The 20,830-nt window shown below is 43.0% G+C and overlaps 1 protein-coding gene across 3 annotated transcripts in view; it reads right to left on the bottom strand.

Annotated features, from left to right (window-relative positions):
* Window positions 1-1,216: 1,216 nt before the first annotated feature.
* Window positions 1,217-20,830, bottom strand: part of RNF145 (ring finger protein 145) — a 45,504-nt gene continuing 25,890 nt past the window's right edge. For all 3 annotated transcript variants that reach the window (XM_064387548.1, XM_064387550.1, XM_064387549.1), the window contains exons 4-11: window positions 19,784-19,875; window positions 15,608-15,843; window positions 11,947-12,122; window positions 8,306-8,446; window positions 7,070-7,252; window positions 5,324-5,471; window positions 4,299-4,655; window positions 1,217-2,824 (exon numbers count right to left, since the gene is read on the bottom strand). In XM_064387548.1, the coding sequence (XP_064243618.1) occupies window positions 2,396-2,824; window positions 4,299-4,655; window positions 5,324-5,471; window positions 7,070-7,252; window positions 8,306-8,446; window positions 11,947-12,122; window positions 15,608-15,843; window positions 19,784-19,875 (1,762 nt within the window). In that variant the 3' untranslated portion in view covers window positions 1,217-2,395. The remainder of the gene's footprint in view (window positions 2,825-4,298; window positions 4,656-5,323; window positions 5,472-7,069; window positions 7,253-8,305; window positions 8,447-11,946; window positions 12,123-15,607; window positions 15,844-19,783; window positions 19,876-20,830) is intronic.

Raw genomic sequence — 20,830 nt, 5'->3', positions numbered from 1 at the left:
TGTTTGTGGAACCTGCTGCTGGTGTTTCATTCCCAAGGAGCCTCCAGGTGCACTCACCCACATTGCTGGAAATCCACAGTCCTTTCCTACAGCTCTGGCATTACCAATTAGCTGTGAACAATTCAGGTTATAAATTAAAAGGTCCATGGCCAAAAGGCTCCTTGGCACCAGCAGGGAAAGCAAACCTCAGGGGGGTGTTACCTTTTTGATTACCTTTTCCATGCCTCTTCCTGCATTTATGAAAATGATGTGGCAGTGTGGGACAGGAATGGCCCCTGTGGTTCCCTCCTGTCCTCTGCCCCCAGGTGATCCCACAGGTGAGCTCCTCTCCCTCCCTTCCCTGGGGTCACCTGAGGTGCCTGTGTGGCCCACAGAGCCCTCCAGCCTCCCTTCCCAAGGCTGACCAAGCCTGGACTTCCCACGTGGGTTACACCTGCTCCCTACCATGGGACACAGGGGATCCCATCCCAAGTTTCCCATTACTCAATTACTTTTCCACATGTGGGGACAGCAAGCAGAGTTCAGGAGAGTATCCTTCACACACATTCTGTGACTTAAGGGAAAGCCTTTTTCCCACCCTACTAAGGAGCATCCTGTAACAGCCCTGTCCAGAAAATCCCCATTTCCTGACTCCACAGACTTTTAAAGTGTGGCAAGAATGGAACAGACTAAATTATGTAGATGGAAAGCTTGGGGAGGGACAAAACATCCTTTTGAGAAAGATTCAATTCCAGAGAAATGCAGGCATGCAAGAGCAGGACCCAGACCATGCACTGACAGGAGAGAAAAGTTCAAGAAAATATTCTCAACTTTTTTTTTTCCCCCTCCCCAAACACACCAAGCTGCTAATAAAAGTTTTGGGATAAATCCAAATTTCTGTTTAATAGACAAGAAAACAAAACTGAGATACAGAATCAGAAGATGGGGTAACTGATGTTCCCATCCTGTCAGGGGGAAGAAAGAGATTTGGGGTTTGTTTGGGGCTCAGTAGCAGCAGGCACAGCCTCCAGGTGCCTTTGAGTTCCACACTGGCCAAGACCTGGTGACAAGAAGAGGGGAGGGCAAGAGGTACCACCAGGACACAGAGCACTGAAATGGAAATGGGGGAGAACACAGGCATGGGGAGTTTCACTCATCAGGGGGAACAGAGAGCTATTACTCGAGCCTCTCAACATATACTTGTGGAATTTCAGTGCAAGAATCACATAACCAGGTGTAAAAATCTTCAAATGTAATTTATTAAGACATTCAGCTATGTCTGTCAGTCTACATCCAAATTTACTACTAAAAATAAAATAGTATCACATTTCACATTAGGAATACCGACTTTGAAAAACACTTGAGTCAAGCCTATCGTATAAATAAGTGACTAATTTCTCTTCATATCAAAATTCACATAAAAAAATTGCCTGCCCCCTACTCCCGCCTATTTCCCCACCCCAGTCCCTTGTTCTACTTGAAGCCATGATGAATGTAAAAATTTAAGTATGGACATGTCCTTGTCAAAGAAAAAAAGGTGCAAACCTATTAACAGCTTTTAAAAGTGGCATTTGCGGAGTCTGATCATACACAATAATGTACTCATTCCCAAAGTGCAAATATCGCCAGAGTTTAATACTGTTTTAATTCAGCTGCAAGGGTTAACATTACACAGCACAGTCCTGCAAGGCCTCTATCCGTGCCCTAAAACTCATCCCACTTTCCTCCTGAAGAGGCAAAGTGTTCATGAGAGCTTTAGTTTACTTCATGCAGCCCACACTGTGCCCATTATGAGCAAAAGTTTTCATATACATCAAAATATTGACGACTCTGTCATAAAAGTCAAGAGTCACTATAGATTACATAAATTCAAATGCAACTGCCCCAAGAACACCCAAAGCATACACACGACGTATTAAGAGTGCTTCCACCTCCTGGTACAATCACTGCTGTTACATCTTTGATTTTTGCTTACGTGCCATAAAAAATGTCAGCAACCAGAGCTGCCCATCTGCCAGAGACTCGCGGCCCGTAGCGCCCTCAGGACCTGGGACAGGGCTCTGTGCAACTCCTCTCCCTGACCAAAACCAAGGCAGCCTCTGCCCCTCTGGCCACAACGTCTCACAGACCCCTCACTCCTCTCACCCCTCACCTACATCTTGAAAACACTCTAGCACTGCTATTTATTCCCAGACATCCTTCCTATGCCCACAGTTCAGAGAGCTTCTGGAGTCATTTCTACTGCATCTCACTGGAGTTACCACTACCAAGCAGCCCATAAAAATCAGCATGGGAGATTACATTTTGACCAGCATTAATAGCTATGCTTCTTTCACAGCTGTGGAAGGATTGGTTTTCTTCTGAGTCAAACGTGGATCTCTGAAATGTGTTTGTTCCCACGTCATCCTCTGTAGCCTCAGAGCTGGACACAAACCCTCAGATCCCGAGCAGAGCACCCCTCTGGGGCTGCAATGAGTTCTGCAGCACAGGCTGCTCCCTGGCTGGCCTCACAGGGGCTCGTGTCACTGTCCATGCTGTGAGACCCCCCCGGGGGGGCACAGGCCTCGGGGCTCTCGTGTCCATCGTGGCCCCTGCTCGGGCTGTCCTCCACACTTGGCCTCTGCTCACATTCAGCACCAGGCTCAGCTGCATCTCCAGGCCTGGTGTTTTGCTCTGCACTAGGATTTGGCTGCTGCACTGGCTCTGGTCCCAGTCCTGGGAGCTGTGAAGGGCTCTTCAGCTGGCAGTGGCACAGAGGGCAGGTTTCCTGCACATACAGCCATTTCTTAAGACAACCCGCATGAAAAAAATGGCTACATGGAGTGATTACAGCAGTTTTCATATCCTGAAAGACACAAAAAAAAAGAAAGAAGAAAAAATATTATTATTTGTAATACCATTCCTCTCCTCTCACCTCATGCATTTAATGGGTTCACCAGGCACAGAAGAGACAAGCAGTCCACAGACAAGAAAGGAAACATTCCTTCCTTCACACCCACAATGTTTCATATCAGCAGCAGCTGAGGGAGCTGGGAGGGCTCAGCCTGAAGAAGGAGGCTCAGGGGGGACCTTATAGCTCTGCACAACTCCCTGACAGGAGGGGACAGCCAGGTGGGGCTGAGTCTCTTCTCTCAGTGATCAAGCAACAGGACAGGAGGAAATGGCCTCAAGTTGTGGCAGGGGAGGTTTGCTCTGGGCATCAGTAAGAATTCCTTCACAGAAAAGGTTGTCAGGCATTGGAAAGGAGGTGGTGGAGTCACTGTCCCTGGAGGTGTCCAGGGAAGGCCTGGACATGACACTCACTGGGGATCAGCCACAGGCTGGACTCAATCTTGGAGTCTTTTCCCACCTTAAAGATTCTCTGATACATACACAGTTCAAATACAGGCCAGGTCTTGCTTTCTTTATTACAGGCATTAAAAATGAGGCAAGTTTGTTTGTAAGATATTAAACATGACCTTTTCAGGATAAGAATCACAGGATTGGTTGGCTCAAGAAACAATCAAGCAACTCAAAAGAGGACAACGACAGATACAACATGTAACAGCACCAGAAATTAAATGACACCATGAACTCTGCCAGCTGAGACCCACATAATACTATATGGTGTTTTGAACACTGTCATTCAATCTGGCAGTTTTACCCTTCAAAGAATTTCTATCAGGTTTGGAGCCAATCCAATCCCACTCTTAACTGCACACTACTAATGTTAGGGTGATTCTTTCACTGTCACACGTAACTACAATTTCTATCCAAGAGTAAGAGACTTTGGAGCTGGAAGTGTGATAAAGATATTACTTTCAGCATTAATGCCTAAGGTCCTTACATCTGCTGGCTTATGTTAGCAAGACCCTTAACCTTTTGATAATTAGGTTTCTGCTACAAAACTGACACTGCACATGAAGCAGCAATGTCTGCAGAGACTGAGCTGCTTCTACAGAATAGTAACAAATCAGCTACCAAGAACATGTTGTCTTTCACTAACAAAATCCTTCAATAATGAAGAAAGGGAACATTTGCTGCCATTACTGAGACCAGCTCAACCCAAACATGAGAGGTGTCAAAGCAGCTTAAGGACAGAGTCTGCTGTGTAACTGAGAAAAAAAAAAAAAGGCAGTTTAAGCACATCCAAGCTCTTCATTCCTAAGAATTATCTTGGTGACAGCACTCCAAATCAATTTGCACAAAGCACAAAACTGGGTGATTCCAGGAACTTCCTGAGCACAGTATTATTCATTACACATAAGTCACTTATTTTATTAGCTGAAGACTGAACTTAGTCTGGGGGTATTTCAATCCTTTGACACTTCCATTCCTACCTGGTAGCAGATGGCACAGATGTCATTGTGCTGCTCCAGCTGCTCTTTCGTGGCCACGGGCAGAGATTTTATCTTATTCACAGCGTCTCTGCGAAGGAGGAAACTCTTCCAGCCCAGCTGGGCCCGCAGCCACACGTTGTAGTAGGAGTGGATGAAGATGATGACGGAGCCCATGACAGTCCACTCTCCAAAGATGGTTTCTGAGACTCCATAGGCCACCACACACAGAGCCACCAGGAACTCCAGCAGGCGGTAGGTGCCGTTCACGTAGTAGATCACGTCGTCCATGTTCTCCACTGGCTCTTTCCTGAACTCCTCCACCATGAACAGAACGTAAATGAAGAGGGTCCCAAGCACCTGAAACACAGTGCAAGACCATGAGCTCAGCTTTGTGAACACTTGAGTCAGTGCTGGCCATCGAGCTCTGTCCACACAATGCTCTCAAGCTGGACAGAGGGCAAGCCCCGAAGTAGTGGAATTATTGCTGAACTTCAGGGGAAATAAAAGCTGCTCTTTCCTGCAAAGCATTTAAGCTTGTTCCCAAGTGCTTCCCCTTCTTCACCTTCCTGAGTCCAGAACACAGCTGAGTTGATTAAACAAGAGCTCTGAGCATTTTAAGGGGCAATTAAAAAATTTAATATTAAAAAGCCCAAGTAATAACAAACACATAGTATAAAACATTTCTTCTATTTACACTACTGTGTTTCAAACATCAAATTGCCTTCAAAGAGTTATAGCTAAGTAATGACACATAAATGAGTACTCTGGGAAAAAACCTTTTTACTATGATAGTTACACACCCTCAAAAGGCTTTTGGCTTTACAATTTGAAGTAGACTTCCATTCACCTCTGTTCTCAGCCCACCCAGGAGCTCCTCAGCCTCAGATACAGGACACAGAACGAGATTTTTTATCACCCCTCATAATTCTGCCCTTCTCGCATCCCTGTTCTTTTCTCATCATGCATTTTCCCCCTTAGAATCAGTATCACAGTTAATGCAGGGCTTCACAGGGCTGATTTCTTACCTGAAGAGAGGTTAGAATACTGCTGGAGATAATGATCAACAGCCAGAAATCCATGTGGAAAAACTGACAAATCATGTAGGCCATGTACGCGGGGAACACGAGCAAGAACAGACAGAGGCTGACTGCTCGGAAGTGCTTCCACAGACTCCTGCAAAACAACACAATAGGTTTTTATTTTTCAAGTCAGATTTGAGTGTCAGAATAAGAATAGAATGACTGCTGGATGTAGGAACGTTAGATAATTGCTCAAGGCTTTAGCTGGTTGAAAGGAGTTTCTATTTTACTGGGGCACAGTCTCATTCCCAGCTTGCACACATGCCTGCAACTGTGGAAAGTTCTCTCTCATCTGACCTTTGCTGTTTTCAACAGAAAGACAAAAATTATGGGCAAAATAAGTATTTGAGATACTGAATGTTACAGATGGAAGTCCATTAAAATAAATTATTAAACATGTAACTGTCTGGACACTTCTCTAAACAAACAAGAGGTCTCCAAATTAAATAATTCTTGCATCTATTCTTCATGTTTTTGCTAATATGTGTGGGGCAAAGCTACTTCCTTTCATCACCAGATTTAACCCTGCTGCCTTTGGAAGTATATTCCCCAATTCAGAGATCACTAAAGAAGAAATGCAGCAGGACTTGAACATTTATCTCTGCCAGTCCTTACTCTGCTCCTATCACCTGCTTCTTCCTAATCTCCTCCCCAGCCTAAACACACCATCAATCTTTTTACAGCCACCCATTTGTGAAGGCTTTCAGAATATCTCCAGTAATTTACTATACCACCTCTACTTGCTCCTCAGGTTGTATCTTAACCTCACTTAGCTCTGGAGAAGAGGTACAGAAAAAGTCAAACCATTTGGGGGCACAGGACAGCAGCACAAACTGATTAATTCAATACAGTCTGAAGGAACATCAGAGTGACTTTGAGGTCTGCAGTTTGGTGTCTGTGGGTGAGGGAGGAAGAGAGAGCTGAAGTGGAATTTATCCTGTTTCTTGCTGATTTAGAACTCCCTGGGAGATTTGGCAGAAGAGTTAAAACTCGATATCCCCACAGTCTGCTTGTTTAAGCTGGGCAGATGCTCCTATCCTGGCTCTCCTATCCTTTCCCTCTGTTTCTATCCTGGAAGTTGCTGCACACAGAACATCTCTAAGCTAAACAAACTCTACACATAAACAAACTTCCTCTGTTCATTTCTTCACTCACAGGTTACACAAAGGAAAAAGACAAATGCAATTGACAAAGACAAGAACAGATTCATATGAGAAACACCACACAGCACCAATACAGCTCTTCAAAACACAAATGAAACTGAACAATCCACACATGTGGGACACTAAGGCAAACCTTACACCTCTTATTTCGTGCCAGTAAACCACAGCATTTTGGGATCACAAAAAAAATAGGTTTTACAATATCTAACACAAGGTCACTCCTAGAAACTTCTCACCCTCAACAGCTGTGTGAGATCACTGCTTTAGAGGGAAACTCACCCAACTGCAGAGGAGGTTAAGAAAAACCATTCTGCAAACCCACACAATAGAGTGTGGGTGGGGAGAGCACAGTCCTGGATTTGCTTAACTGGAACCACAAAACTAGAGAACTTGGACCAGAAAAGAAATCTGCATACAGAAAAAAAACAAACCAAGGCAACTTTACAAGTACTAAAAGCCATCAATTACTAGTTTATCACCTCCTAAAAGAACATTGAGTAACTCTCAGTTTAGGAAACCAGTCTCTTACTTGTCCCTTGAGGCTCCCAGTGCCAAGACAATGGGATCAGCAATTTCCAGCATGGACTGAAGGATGGATGCCACCACAATGAAAAGAATAATACTGAGCAGGAACGCCCGATGCACAACTTGGAGCTCAATCAAACCTGTCTGCACGGCCAGGATCAGGAGTGTGACTCCTTCAGTCATCCCCCTGCAGATCAACACAGTCAAAAACACAATCACATCTCTGTATCAATACTGGTTCAAAAGTACATCTAGAAACACCAGGAAATAAACTGCCTGCTTCTGTCACAACCTTTCATATGTCACTGGTTTTAGGTTTCACTGGTGTCCCTTGGAAGGCTTTAACCAGGGAGGGATGTTTTCAGAAATGCTGAAGTGCTGGGCTCATGAACCAGCAGATTTTGCTCCTGACAAGCAGCATTTGGGCTACATCCAGTTCAGACACCACCCAGCACCAAGCATTTTAAGGACCCAGTTTGAGCAAATTACCAATTTTGCCATTTTTCAGTTTATTCCCCCTGTACCTAAACCAAATACAGCTATCCACTCATTTCTGTCTTGGAACCTCAGAGTGACTTTAATCCCTCTGAGAAGCACCACAACTATTTTATTGCAATAAAGTACATACTTCACCAAAAATGTTTTATATAGATCACTCTTATGCAGCCCCAATTTATACCCTTTCTGCTTCCGCATCTTGGAATCCAAAATGTAAAATATTCTTTTGCAAATGGTCTCAAGTATCCACAGAGAGTTATGGGCTGGAGTAACAGGAAAAGCAGTGTCAGGATCCCAGTTTCATATTAGACAAGTTGAGACAAGCCTGAGAAAAGCCATTTTGGCTATTTCCCATAACAATTTACAAGCAAGCCATACAATGCTGTGTTTTAAATCTCACAGATTAGTAATGTTTCATACGTGATTAGAGGGGACATGAGGAAATGAAAATACAAAGTGTTTATATTATGCAAGCATGTGAAAATTTTTCAGTGACTCATGAAAATACAAGTGATTGTAAATCCCAAGTAACAGCCCTGAATTTTTGCAGAAATGAACCATCTCCCAAGAAGTCTGTGACAAATATTTTCACCTCAAATCTTTTTAATGCACACACACTGGCATACAAAAAAACCTGCCAAAAGGTCAAGAGTCAAAAAACTGCAATGCCCCCCTTGTGTTTTTATATAAATCCCCTTTCTAGCTGTTTCTTTTCAGACCCTGGGCACAACGAGGCACTTACCTGTTCATAGCAGGATCGTTCATGAACGCTCGGTAACCCTGCAAGTAAAACTTGCAGAGAGTCAGAACTCCCAAAGCAACAAAAGAGACTGTGAAGACCAATCCCAGCAGTGAGTATGGAGTGCTACAGCATTCGGCAATACTGCCAGGAGAGAGAGGAAAAGAAACAAAAAGAAAAGGTTAAAACTACTGTGATGAGCTTGTCCTGTTATCTGTGCAAGTTTAAAGAAAAATTGGACTGGTTTAATGAAAATGTTAAAAGTTCTACACTGCCATTAAGTCTTCCAATAAAAGAAAAAAGATGAGTGGATTTTATTACTTCTTTCCAAGATGTAAGTTGATTGCAGCTGCCCCTTGGAGGCAGGGCTGTGCTGTGACATCCCTGCAGTCCCCTCAGCACAGGGCCACGCGGTGGCACTGTCCTGCTGCAGCTGGGGCTCGCAGCCACAGGCCAGCCAGAGCCTCCACACACTGAAGTCACTCGCTGGAATTTCACCCAGCACCACAAAGACCCAGTTAAATCAGATGGATTCACTAAGGCATGTTCTCCTCCTATTCATAATAATGCACACCAACATCAAACTAAGAAATCCTGCTGGGAGACTGGGGCCCTTTGTCAGGGTGAGGTCACCTGTCTTTGGAACTGCCTGAAGCAGCAGAAAAAACAGCAGAGAAGGCTCTCCTTCAGCTGGTTTCTTCCCCTCTTTTGCTACAGCAAAGCCCCAGAGATAGAGACCCCAGAGTCCATTTGGCAGCTGCATCACCCACTTTCAGGCTGCTCTTCTACTGGCCCTGGCACTGTGTTATTTGAAGCAGCCCAAGCCCAGAATGTGCATTGGGCTCGGAAACACAGCACTGCCAATGCCAGGTAAAGATAAAGAACCTTTAAAGCTGCCAGCCAGGGGTTACGCACCTGGAAATATATGCATTATCTAAGGTAATGCACTGACACATTCATTAAAAAAAATAAATCTTCATTTGTTCCTCAGGACAGTAGTCTTGAGGGAGAAATTGCCATGATCAAAATCATGTCCTGCTAATTAACTGAGTGATGAGTGAAGAAGTCCAGTGCTCTGACAGAAGAGTTTTGAGGAAGCACATGCTTCAAAAATAAACAAAGCTCATCCAAGAGACATTAACTTTGTCTCTTAGTGACTACTTAAACCTGAAATAGCCTTTGAAAGCAATTCACTGCAGAAAATGTTGATATGTTTACATAGACTATTTACAGTACTTCTGGTAAGCATTAAAATTCTGCCTGTTTACCAAGCCAAGGGGGGCTGAAAAAGCTTTTAGATGTTCCTGCTGATCAAGATAGTGAGAAGCAGTATTTAAAGCCGTTATTTATTTGGGCATTTGAGGAACTCTAAGTTTTGCTTCAAAATAAATTATCAGTAATCAAGAATCCTGACTTTTCTGCTTTTTTGTTAGAGTAATGTTAGAACTCTTCTTAAACTTGATCTACTATGCAAGGGTCCCAGAGGAGCTTATGAGCTCAAGAGATGCCTGGGGAGCTTTACTACATTTATGTGTCAAGCACAAGCTTATAAATTGTTCCAAAGAACTGAACTCTTCATGGCTTCTCAAAAATCATAGCAGTTACAAACCCCTGGAAAAGATTTTGAGAGGAACAAGTACAATGAAAGATACAAAATAGTTTTAAACAGCAAATACTGAACAAGAGCTTCCCAGTCTGGAAAGAACAGACATGCTACTGCCAGTCTTCAAGAAAACAACTTGATATCCATGTTTCCCCTCCCCAGTATATGATCTGAGGGGCACTGAATGAAATTATATGGATTCAAGCAATCACAATGGATTTTTCATTATAGAGATGAGGCTGTGCTGGGAAAACACCTTCCCTCAGGATCTTCCAAATGACACAAGTGTACATGGGTTCAAGGGCAGAAACCACAAACTGATGGAAGAGTTTTTGGAGGGTTACTGAAATACTTATTAGCCACATCCAGCTAATGTAGCCTGACAGAAGAAGTTGGATGCAGGATTGGATGAGTCCTGTTTGTCACATAATGGGTGGGTGTCCTTCCAGGAGCTCAGCTGCAGCCACTGCTGGGAACTGGATCCCAGGCTCCAGCAGGACCTGGTCTGATGCAGCACAGCCACTCCTCATGGAGTCACACACAGCTCTTGTGTACACCCCAACTGCTCCCACCTGAATTCCAGCCCCACTGCTTGAAGCAATTGTTCACTTACAGGGCACAGATGCAGAATTCACTTGTTTTCATGGAAGAGCACATCTTCTCTTCCACCTTGTTGAACACCCAGTACTACATTATTACCTGACCTGACAAGGTACTTCAGCCCCCTTCATGAGGGCAGAGGCTGTTAGTGATACCATTACAGTTTGTGTTTTGTCCCTGTTTTGCCACAAATAGGAGAAGTATAACACTTTGGTGTAGGAATAAACTCAACTTCAAGGAAAAGGACTGCTTCTCCTCTATTGTAACAAAACTAAAATTGCAGAAGAAATGAACTGGAAGAAAAATTTCAGACCCCAGTGGTTTAGTTAATAAGCAGGAATATAGTCAGTGCTTCTGCATAATGCAGGGTGACACCAAAAGCAATTTTAATACTATATGCAGTATAAATCCTTGGCGTTTCTTCTTAATGATAATTAATTTTGACAGCTTACAGGATGGCACCACAGACAGATACAGCAAGGCAAGAAAAAGCCCAGCAACTGGAAAGTCTGATTGGAAAACTGTAGTGATGAAGAAGTTACTAACCAAACAGCAGAACTAATGAGTTATGATCCCTAAAGATTCTGTCCTGTGCTAGCTGGCTGTGTTTAGACAACTATTACCCCTCTTTTCTCCATCCCACTATGGCACTGTACCTAATCTGCCTAACCCAGCTTCTGCAGCACCTCCAGGTCCTCTCTGCCCTGCATTCCTGCTCCCTTTTTCCCTTTTGTATACACAAAAGCTGAAAAAGGCTTTTGTCATAGGTTCCAGCCAGGAGAATCCCTCAATGCAGCCTCTCGGTAACAGCACCAACACAGATCTCTATCCTTTATATTACAACCTTTAAACTTCATAAAACTTTATGGCCTATAAAACCTTTTAATGTTTTTAGAAAGCTTTTACAAATCCCGTATCTTTCTGATCTTTATACCTCTGCCACATTAACCACTTTGAGTGGACTCAGAAGCTGCTTTGGGAGTTGGGTGCTTTGGCTGCTTGGATGAACTCAAGAATGTGTCCCACACCAAAATGATGAAGCAAGACATCTAAAGCTCAGAAAGCAACACAATCATGAATAAGATATCAGATGTGCTGAACTTCAGATGAAGTATCTCAACTAAAAACCAATTTATATATTGAAAACAACTTCTGGGCCAAAGCTCTAATTATGGCTACTCCTTCCTCAAAGGAATATTTTGCTTTCTTTGGGAGCTCTCCCACAGTTCTATTAATGTCTGCCCTGAATGGGATCCATGCCTTTGCAGGACAAGCTTAAGGACAAGTTTATATGCATGGTCACTGCTACAAGGACAAATATTTGCTGGGTATCCAAGTGCAATAAAGCCAATATCCACATCTCATCTCTAAAAGAGCACAGACACTGATTTCAGAAGACAGTTCAAACAGAAAACCAACTCTCTGCAGGCTCCTGAATTACCTGGTCAAGAAGAGGAAGAGGAGCCTCTCTCTGGAGGCAGGCTGGTCCCGTGTACTGAAATAGGAATAGATCTGAAGAGCAAATAAGACGAGCCAGAACACCATGAACAGCACTGGGACCACCAGCTGGTTCCACAGAGACATTCCCAGTGCCAGGAGCCCGTACACTTCCACCACCTGGGAAGACACAAAAAGACAATTTGTTATTGAGTCACAGCTCTTGGGATTTGATAACAAAAGGGAAGTCAACAATACAGTCACAAGGAAGGCAAGGATGATCCCCATGACATCAGCCATCCCCCAGGAAGAGAGGAGGTACATCAAAGTGCACTTTGACAAAGACAGAGCTCAGGTTCTGCAGTGACATCTTCTTCTGTCTTCTTCTTCCAGGAGGCAGAAGTACCTGACTGCAGCAGCCAACCCTCAGACCAGCTCAATGATCCTTCCTGCAAACACCTGGCTTGGAGCTGCTCCCTGCAGCCCACTCACAGCTGGAGGGATGAGGACATGTGGCTCTGGGTCATGCCAGCCCCTCAGATCCTCCTGCCCAGTTTAAGTCACAGCAATGTTGTTTTCTCTGCAGCTACTGCCGAGTCACTGCACACATTAGACACTGAAATGAGTCATACCATTATAAAAGTAGTAAATCTACTTTGCTGACCTGTTTCTAAGGAAAAACTTAAACCCCCCCACATTTTATGCTTAAGCATCTCAAAAGAATCACATACCTAATCCACCAAGTGTTTTGAAATTCATGCTTAAGAATGAATTTCAAAATTTTTCTCCCTTACATTGGAAGACTCTGAAGCTCAAAGTACTTCCTTTGCATTGCAAAGACTTAAGTTACAATCATTTCCAAGATGCTGGAACTCCATATAGCTGGACTTGGGTCAAAAGGAAACTGCTCATAACTATTAATTCTTCATCACCTGCTTCCCACAATGCCACAGAAGCCATCATGGCATGGAAATTTTTGGAAATGCTACAAAAGCTGACAAGCATGAGGGATATGACACTCACAGGACCTGCTGCAGCACTGGGGCTGATGGACAAGCAATATGCTGCTGGCAGGGACACAGTGCCAAGCTCCTGCTTTGCTCACAGACTTGTCAAGGAAGTGCACCTGTCCTCAGGAGACTCCCCTGGCCTGGGAGCAAGGCAAGCAATCGTGTGCAGCTCCTGGCACAGTGCTCCACCACACTGCAAAAGGGTCACGCTGCGCTCATAATGCAGATTCATAACCGTGAGACATTTCTGGCAGCTTCTGCTGCAAACAGGCAGCCAAGGTTCTGGGCCTGCTTTTAAATTATACCCCTGAGCACAGCCTAACACAGAGACACAAACACAAAAAGCTGCCCTGTTAGCGCTCTCAGGGAACACTCCTGGTGTTTAACATCCCAATAGTCACTAAGTTTTGACACTGATATCAAACCCACAATCAAATCCAGCCTAAAATAGCTGGATTTGTGTGTAACCTCCCAAACACCAGGACAGCACTGAAAACCAACAACTGCTCAGAGTTACAGCAATGGAAATACAAGCACAAAAATATTCCAGTTGGAATGGCAATATCCTCCTCTGGAATAAACATCTAGGCTTGATTTGTAGCAGAGCTGCAACCAGGTACATGAACACACCAGAAGCTGATATTTTTTCTGCTGTTTCAGGAACACAAGCAAGGAGCAGCAAGTTCTTAAGAAACAAAAATCCTGGGTTTTGCCAGTACAATGTGAAAACCACACCCAACTATTCAGTGCAACTCTATAACATGTATTTAGAAAAGCAGCATCCAACATTCTTATAAACCCAGTGCCACATGACACATTTGCTGCCATTTTTTCTGTGTTCCCAGGGGAACAACACTTTATGCCCTCTGCTTAAAAAGCCAGGAGAAAGAGTATGGTCAGTGTCCAAAGGGCAGGGAAACAAGGAATATTTCCTCAGGATTACTGTAATACAGCCTGGCATGGAAAGACTTGAAATACTGGACAGGGCAGGGGGGAGACAAGCAATTCTAGAGATTAGGAGACTTGGCTAAGAGCAATATTTAGAACTCAATTCTGACAAACAAAAAATCAGCAAGAAACAACTATTTTTCCCCTTCAACCTGGAATGTATTTGCAATTAAAACATTTGTAAGATTTTTAAGTGTTTTAAACTTGTCTAATAAAAACAGATACCGGTCTCAAATCCACCTCTAATCTGGATTTGACTTCAGGGAGCCCAACCGTGTATCCATTCATGTATATGGAAAATGGAAGTGCTGGTTCCATCCTTTTGCAAGGCTTTGAGCTGTGCAGACATGCAACTGTTTTATCCCAAATGTTGGCACTCATGCACAGTAAGCATGATACTTCTATTCTCCCTGGAAAACAAGATATTGAAGCTTTGCCAGTCAGCTCCCAAATTAATTTTTAAATCAGCAAGTGTACAAGCCAGGGGAGGCTTTGACTGGCTATCAGGAAAAATTTCTTCACTGAGAAGGCATTGGAAGAGGCTGTCCAGGGCAGTGGTGGAGTCACCATCCCTGGATGGATTTAAAATATATAAATGTGGCACTAAGGGACTTCTTTGAGCAGTTGCACTTGATGGGCTCTGTATTCTTTTCCAACCTAAACAAATCTGTGATTCCATGGATGAGGTCAGACCAATGCTAGGTGCTGTACAAACACAGAAGGATAATCCTGCTCTAAAGACCAACTACATACAAAATAAATAACCAGACACCAATGATCAACATGACAGGCTGAGACCTTGGCACAGCACACACCTCCTGCTGCCAAATTTTTGTTTGTGTATGACAGATATGACAGCAAACAAGAGCTTTAAGGAAGGTTTTGAAAGAGCTTAACAAGTTAGTTTTCAGACTGCTTCTGGATTGAAGAGAAGAAGCAAAAAACCCAAGTGCCTTGGTTTGAAAAAAAATCCGGGCAGTGATGAAAGATGGAGCAGTGGATCAGTCAAAAGCCAAGCAAGCATCAATCTCTTTATATTGATATATACAGAAGGATGTGTATATATATAAAAAATAAAAATACAGGAAATGTGATGTCTCTGTACCACTGAGAAAGAGTCCTTTGAACTAAACATTTATCAGATGTCAAAGCATTAAGAAAATGGACACATCAGATCAGTCTTCTTGTTCGAGATCTCAGTAATGTGTCTGCTCTAAAGAAAATACCACAGGCTTTTCAAATCAGTGATTATTAGACTCAAAATCAGCTTCAGTGTCACTCACAATTTACCACTTCCATAATTACAAACACTTTTCATACAGAAAGTGTTTCTTGAAATGAACAGCTACTACAATGAATGCCCAGGGATTACCTTCCTCACTTAATAAGGCTGTAAATAAATTCCAGTGTGACACAATCTTGTCTTTTAGCCTGGATTTGGGAAGGAATAAGCAAAGTCCAAGCAAAGTGGCCATGCTCAGCTGGCCAGAAGCATAATTCAGGCTCATGTCTTAACTGCGCACCCATCCAAAGCTAACATAAATTAGAGAAAGAAGATGCTATGGATAGGAGCTTATTCAGTCGGCTAAGAAAGGATGGGTTAGCACACAAAAACAGGTGCACAGAAAGCAGGTAAAGTGTTTTTTTTTTAACTTGTTCCCTGCATAAAAGGCACAGAAAACAGAATGGTTGCATCCACCATTTTACCTGGACAAGCTCTCTGTACGCAGACTTCGCCAAGTTATAGGGCACCAGAAGATTTGATGCCAGGAAGTAGAGAACTTCCAAGCCGGTGAAAATCATGGCGAATTTGTTGATGATGACGATGGTCTCGAGCGGGACGAGGCAGAGCCGAGCCAGCAGAGGGAGCAGGTGCGCGGAGAAGAGCCAGATCTGCTTGGTCTTCATGACGCAGGAGCAGAGCGTGCACACCACCAGCTGCCCTGGAAACGCGACACAGCAGTTCAGAACCAAGCTGATTATCCCCTTCAGGAAAAAGCGTATTTTTAATGCGTTATCTTTCCAGAACACCGTTATCAACATCCAGCATATTATGACGGTTCTAAGTAGGACATCTCTGTTACGAAACCAGGCTCCTCTCTGTGTCTTTTGCTGGGTCACTAAAGTTATCCTTTCCAAAATGCTTGCACTTCCCAGATTAGCCAGCTGTAAACCCAAAACACATGCAGAATCAGATTAATAAAGCCCCAGGAATAAATCATAGAGAGGCTAACTCAACCAGCCAGCCCTCTTTTTCCTCACCACCCCCAGCTCAGCTGAAATCCCATCACTATCTGTGCACACAGCAGCTTTTCTGAAGCCCAGCTACACTATTTCATCCTGACCTACACAGAAAAGCAATCAGAGGTCCCAAATGGCTTTTAGAGCAACAATATTTACACTGTCAAGAAGAATTACTGACCAAGAACAGCAACAGGAGAACAGCCAGGTCAGCAGCTGAGACTTCAATAATTTCATAACGCCCTGAGGCAGTTGCTCAGAATGATCGCTGAAGCTTGCAAGTGACAGGTAATTAACAACTAAATTCTCTTTAAGAGCTGGTGGGGACACAAGCATGAGCACATCTCCCCCACACACCCACAGATTTGGAGGGTGTTTTTCTAAAGCACTAAGATCACTTCAGTAGAACTGCTTCCATCAGAGACACTGAAGTTGTACCCTCGATCCCAGAGGAAACTGAATGGGGTAAAATGCACATTGCCTGGATAAGAACAATCCTCATTCATCATTTTGCAGTAAGGAAGAAATTTTTGGCATATTATTTGAAAACAGACCCTTCTTCACCATCTATGTTAGTTTATATCCAAATAATTAATATCCACAATACGTGGTACTAAATTCAAGTGCTAATGCCCTGGTTTGGAACTACCTCAACGTTTGCATTTCGTAACTTTCCCTGAAACCAGAAGCTGGCCTAGGAAAAGAGAGGAATCAGACCAAGGCCAGTAACATCTCTAGGTCAGCATGAGCTCCATGTGCTCACTTAAGCTCACTGACCTTGTAAAACCTTCTGGATGGGCTGGGGAGGGAAGCTGCCAGAGGAGAAACAGCAGTACCAGGGTTTTGCTTTCATTCTGCCAAGCTTCCCTACCTAGGGAAGGACTTCTGCTTTCAAAATAACTGCAACTGAGCTGAAAGCAATCTCTAACCTCTACTACTTAAGCATACAAAGTTCTCCCTCCTTCATGCTGTCCCCTTTCAAGTTAAATTCCTACTGTCAATTTGATAGATGTATTTCTGAATTAGCAGATGTCTCTGCAGAACAAGCACCCTTGCTCTCAGCACGGCACTATCAGCATACTGGGTCTTCTGAGCCTCCCAGAAAGTTACTCTACTCATCTCTTTAAACGTTCAGCAGACTCCAGCTCTGAAGCATTCTCCCTCTGCTTTGTTGTTCTCTGCCCACACACACGTTGCTACAACCCTATTTAAGACACCACCAGCTCACTGCTGTGCTGTCATATTCAGGAGCCTGGCAGGCAGCTTGTGAGAATTTCTGCGACTCATGGTAACTACGGCAACTCAGCTTCACACACAAAGGGACACAAACACCAGCATCCAATGTGCTCTTCATTTAATTTAATTTAATAAGTGTTGTCATCTGAAATCAAATACTGCAACAGCATCACAATAAACAATCCAGTGCTCTCTGGAGGTCTCTGATCACAAATTAGAACCTCTGAGTTCAGTCTCAGTAAACAGCAGAACCTGCTTTCCTCCAACTGCCATGTGTGGAGTGTGCTGCTCATCCCTGCTCAGCTCTGGCCCTCCTACCCTTTTAATTTAAACACTGATCAGAAGTTACTTGTCATGGGAAGGAGAACTGTACACATCATCAAAGGAAATACATGGAGCCCTTTCTATGGAGGCTCCAACCTCCTCCCTGCAGTGTGCACCTTCATCAATTCTCAACCCCTGCAGGAAAGGCATGAATGTCTCCAGTGGAGCTTTGAGTGATGGTATTTCCCGTTTTAAACTGGGGTAGCAGCACCTTAGTTCAGGACAGCCAATCCCTCCCTGCAGTAAATCACACTTTATCTGCAGGTGGGGCTGCACAGGATCAGTCATCAACATCACACAGCAGGATCAGCCAGAGAAAGTAACTCACATCAAACCACAGATTTTAACACTCGAGGTATCTGCTATGACTATCAAATCCAGCTGAATGTTTGCACCCTGTAATAACCTTGTATACAATAAATCTTGTATACAACACATGAAAACATTTCATATTTATACAAAACACTGTCAAGCCTCACAGACCACTTTCACAACTCATCCCCAAAGATGACTGCTTGTCATCAAGACCAAAATTACATTTTTAAGTTGGCTTTGAAAGAATAAGGAGAATTAAGAATGGTGATATTAAATATGTTAACACATACAGATTTGCTAGTACAGTCACAAGCACCTATTTCTGAAACACAATTACAGTAAGGGGACACTTCAGTCTGATACCCACTACAACCCAAAACTGTACTGAATTAAACCATCATCTTTTTCTCACTTGTTTTTAGTCCCTATTAAAACCTAGATGCAGCATGCTGGGTTTGACTCTTGGTTTAGTTTTTACATGTTACTGAATGACACAATGCCTCCTGATCTCTTCCTGCCCAGGCCTGCATGATGCTCTCTGAAGCTCTCTGAGGGATTCTGCTTTACCATGGAACCCTGCACTGCACCTGGGAGAGATTCACAGGACTAATTACAAACATTTTCTCATAAAAAACACGCCAAAAGCTTTAGCTGTGCTTTGGCATCCTTTGACAAGAAAATATATCTAGACAGTCAGAAGAGAGAGGAAATTATATCTAAATAATCTTTCCTTGAAAATTACCAGTGTTACTTCCATTAAAAATATGAAAATCAAAGACAAATGCCACATTTAAAAGTAAGGATGCAGACAAACAGGAGATGGGTAAATTCTGTCAGACCTAACATACAGTAAAGTAGTGAACCCATTTTTATCTGCCAGTAGCAGCTGCAAGTAAACAGAAAGCAGCTGAGTTTTGCCAACAGTAGTACATGGCTGACTAAATCTGTCAATAATCTGATGAAAACCATAGATCTTAGTGAAAGGAATAAAGGAAGATTTTTCTTCCAAGCTTCTCTCAAACTTCATTTTAAAATACACATGGTGTATATGTGTATTCCAGCATCCTCTCAGGAGAACATATGGTTTGGTGTAGCAACCTTAACAGTGAATTTATTCTCTTCCAATCGAAGTTCAAAGGGTAAGGAAACACTCTGGGAAGTCAAATTCTTCATTATTTATTTGGGATTTTTAGGTAGGGAAGTTATCTCTGCCATTAATCAAACAATTTTCATGTGTTTGACTTGTTATTCCTTAATTCTTTAATTAGAAATATCCTCAGGACTCTGTAAGAAAACCAGTAGCCTGTAGTCCCATGGTCACACCCATCAATGTATTTAACCAGATTTGTAAGAGAATGACACTGTTTACCTATAAAGCCAATGAAGAATTTATGTGTACAACACCTGAATTGACAAAAACACTACAAATGCACATAACTATTGAAATTTCTACAGTACTTTCCACATAAAGTTATTATAGACACTCCAGTTGTTCTCAATCAGACTGCATAGTCTGAGAATAACAGAGGCAAAGCATAACAAACAGACCTGCAAAATATTTCTGAGCTGCAAGTATAGGGTATTGGTAAATCAGGGGCATAGAGAAAGCCAGGCACGATACAGCTATCCTCCCATGCCTCTTGCATATTAATAAGAATCACAACAAGTTAAAGTAATAAAAGAGATTTGAGACAAAGAGGTAAAACATGCATAGGTTCCAGTGAAGAGAATTAGAGCTGTCTCCTCTCAATTATTTAAAGCACTTACCTACTAAAGCAGTCATGAAACGGTTCATGGAGAGAGGCTCCAAGTACATTGGTCCTTCATAGCCTGATTCCAGTTCACTCCTCACATAATCCCTAAAAAACACAAACCCACAAACTGTTATGATCCATCTGATTCAGGCAAGAAGCAATTTATTCATTCCACATATATGTAACTTGAGTGTACATCACAGCCAATTAACTAAATTGCAAAAAGCAATATTAACACTACTGTTCCAGCAGCCGTGCTGATGGAAGGATCCAAGTGAGGCATGACTTAAGCGAGAGCAGAATTATCTGTAATTAGACTCACTGGCAGAGCTGTAAAAATCCTTTGGGACATCTAAGCTGTTCTTCAGAGCGTGGCCTCAAAACTGCTTATTGACAAAGCCTCTTAGGCACCATTCCATTTTTAAGTATCCTTATTAAGTGTTTTTCTTCTGAACAATAATTTCTTTTCCCACCAGCAATGTGTGGGAAAAAAAATTTGAGAGCTTGATAGAGAGATCTTCCAATTCAATGCTTATAGTATTTTGCATTTATGAAGTTCTTTACATTCACTTAAAAGGTAAGTATGAAGGAAAAGCAATAGTCATGGAGTAGAGTCAGGAACAGAGTTGCTACATTGCCCTTTTGTCCAACACAATTTAAAAGTTTAGCTCTATTCTACCAGATACCCACAAACTGCTAAAACACTATTGACAGACACAGTAAGAGAGCTGAAGATCTGTAATTCCCCTCAGAAAAGGTGGGCTGGGAGGGCAGGCTCGGGCAACCAAAGTGCAAGCTAAGAACCTGAGGACCCTGGGCAGTTTCCTGTTGTTGCTGGTCATCCATTGGCTCTGCCCTTGAGTTGATTTAACACATCAACAGAACTCAAATATGAATCTTTCACAAAGAGCAGGCATTTCACACCTTCAGAAGCTGAACCTGGACCAGCAGAGCAGGAATTCTGCAGTGGCTCCTTAATCCCCTGCCATCAGACAGCAGGCAATACTCCTGACCTTCCACATCCAGCTGGTTTTCCTGCCATGCCCTGTGACCCTTCCTG

The sequence above is a fragment of the Passer domesticus genome, chromosome 13 (assembly GCF_036417665.1).
Source record: "Passer domesticus isolate bPasDom1 chromosome 13, bPasDom1.hap1, whole genome shotgun sequence".
Lineage (NCBI taxonomy): Eukaryota > Metazoa > Chordata > Aves > Passeriformes > Passeridae > Passer > Passer domesticus.
This window is presented reverse-complemented; position numbering and strand designations above follow the sequence as displayed.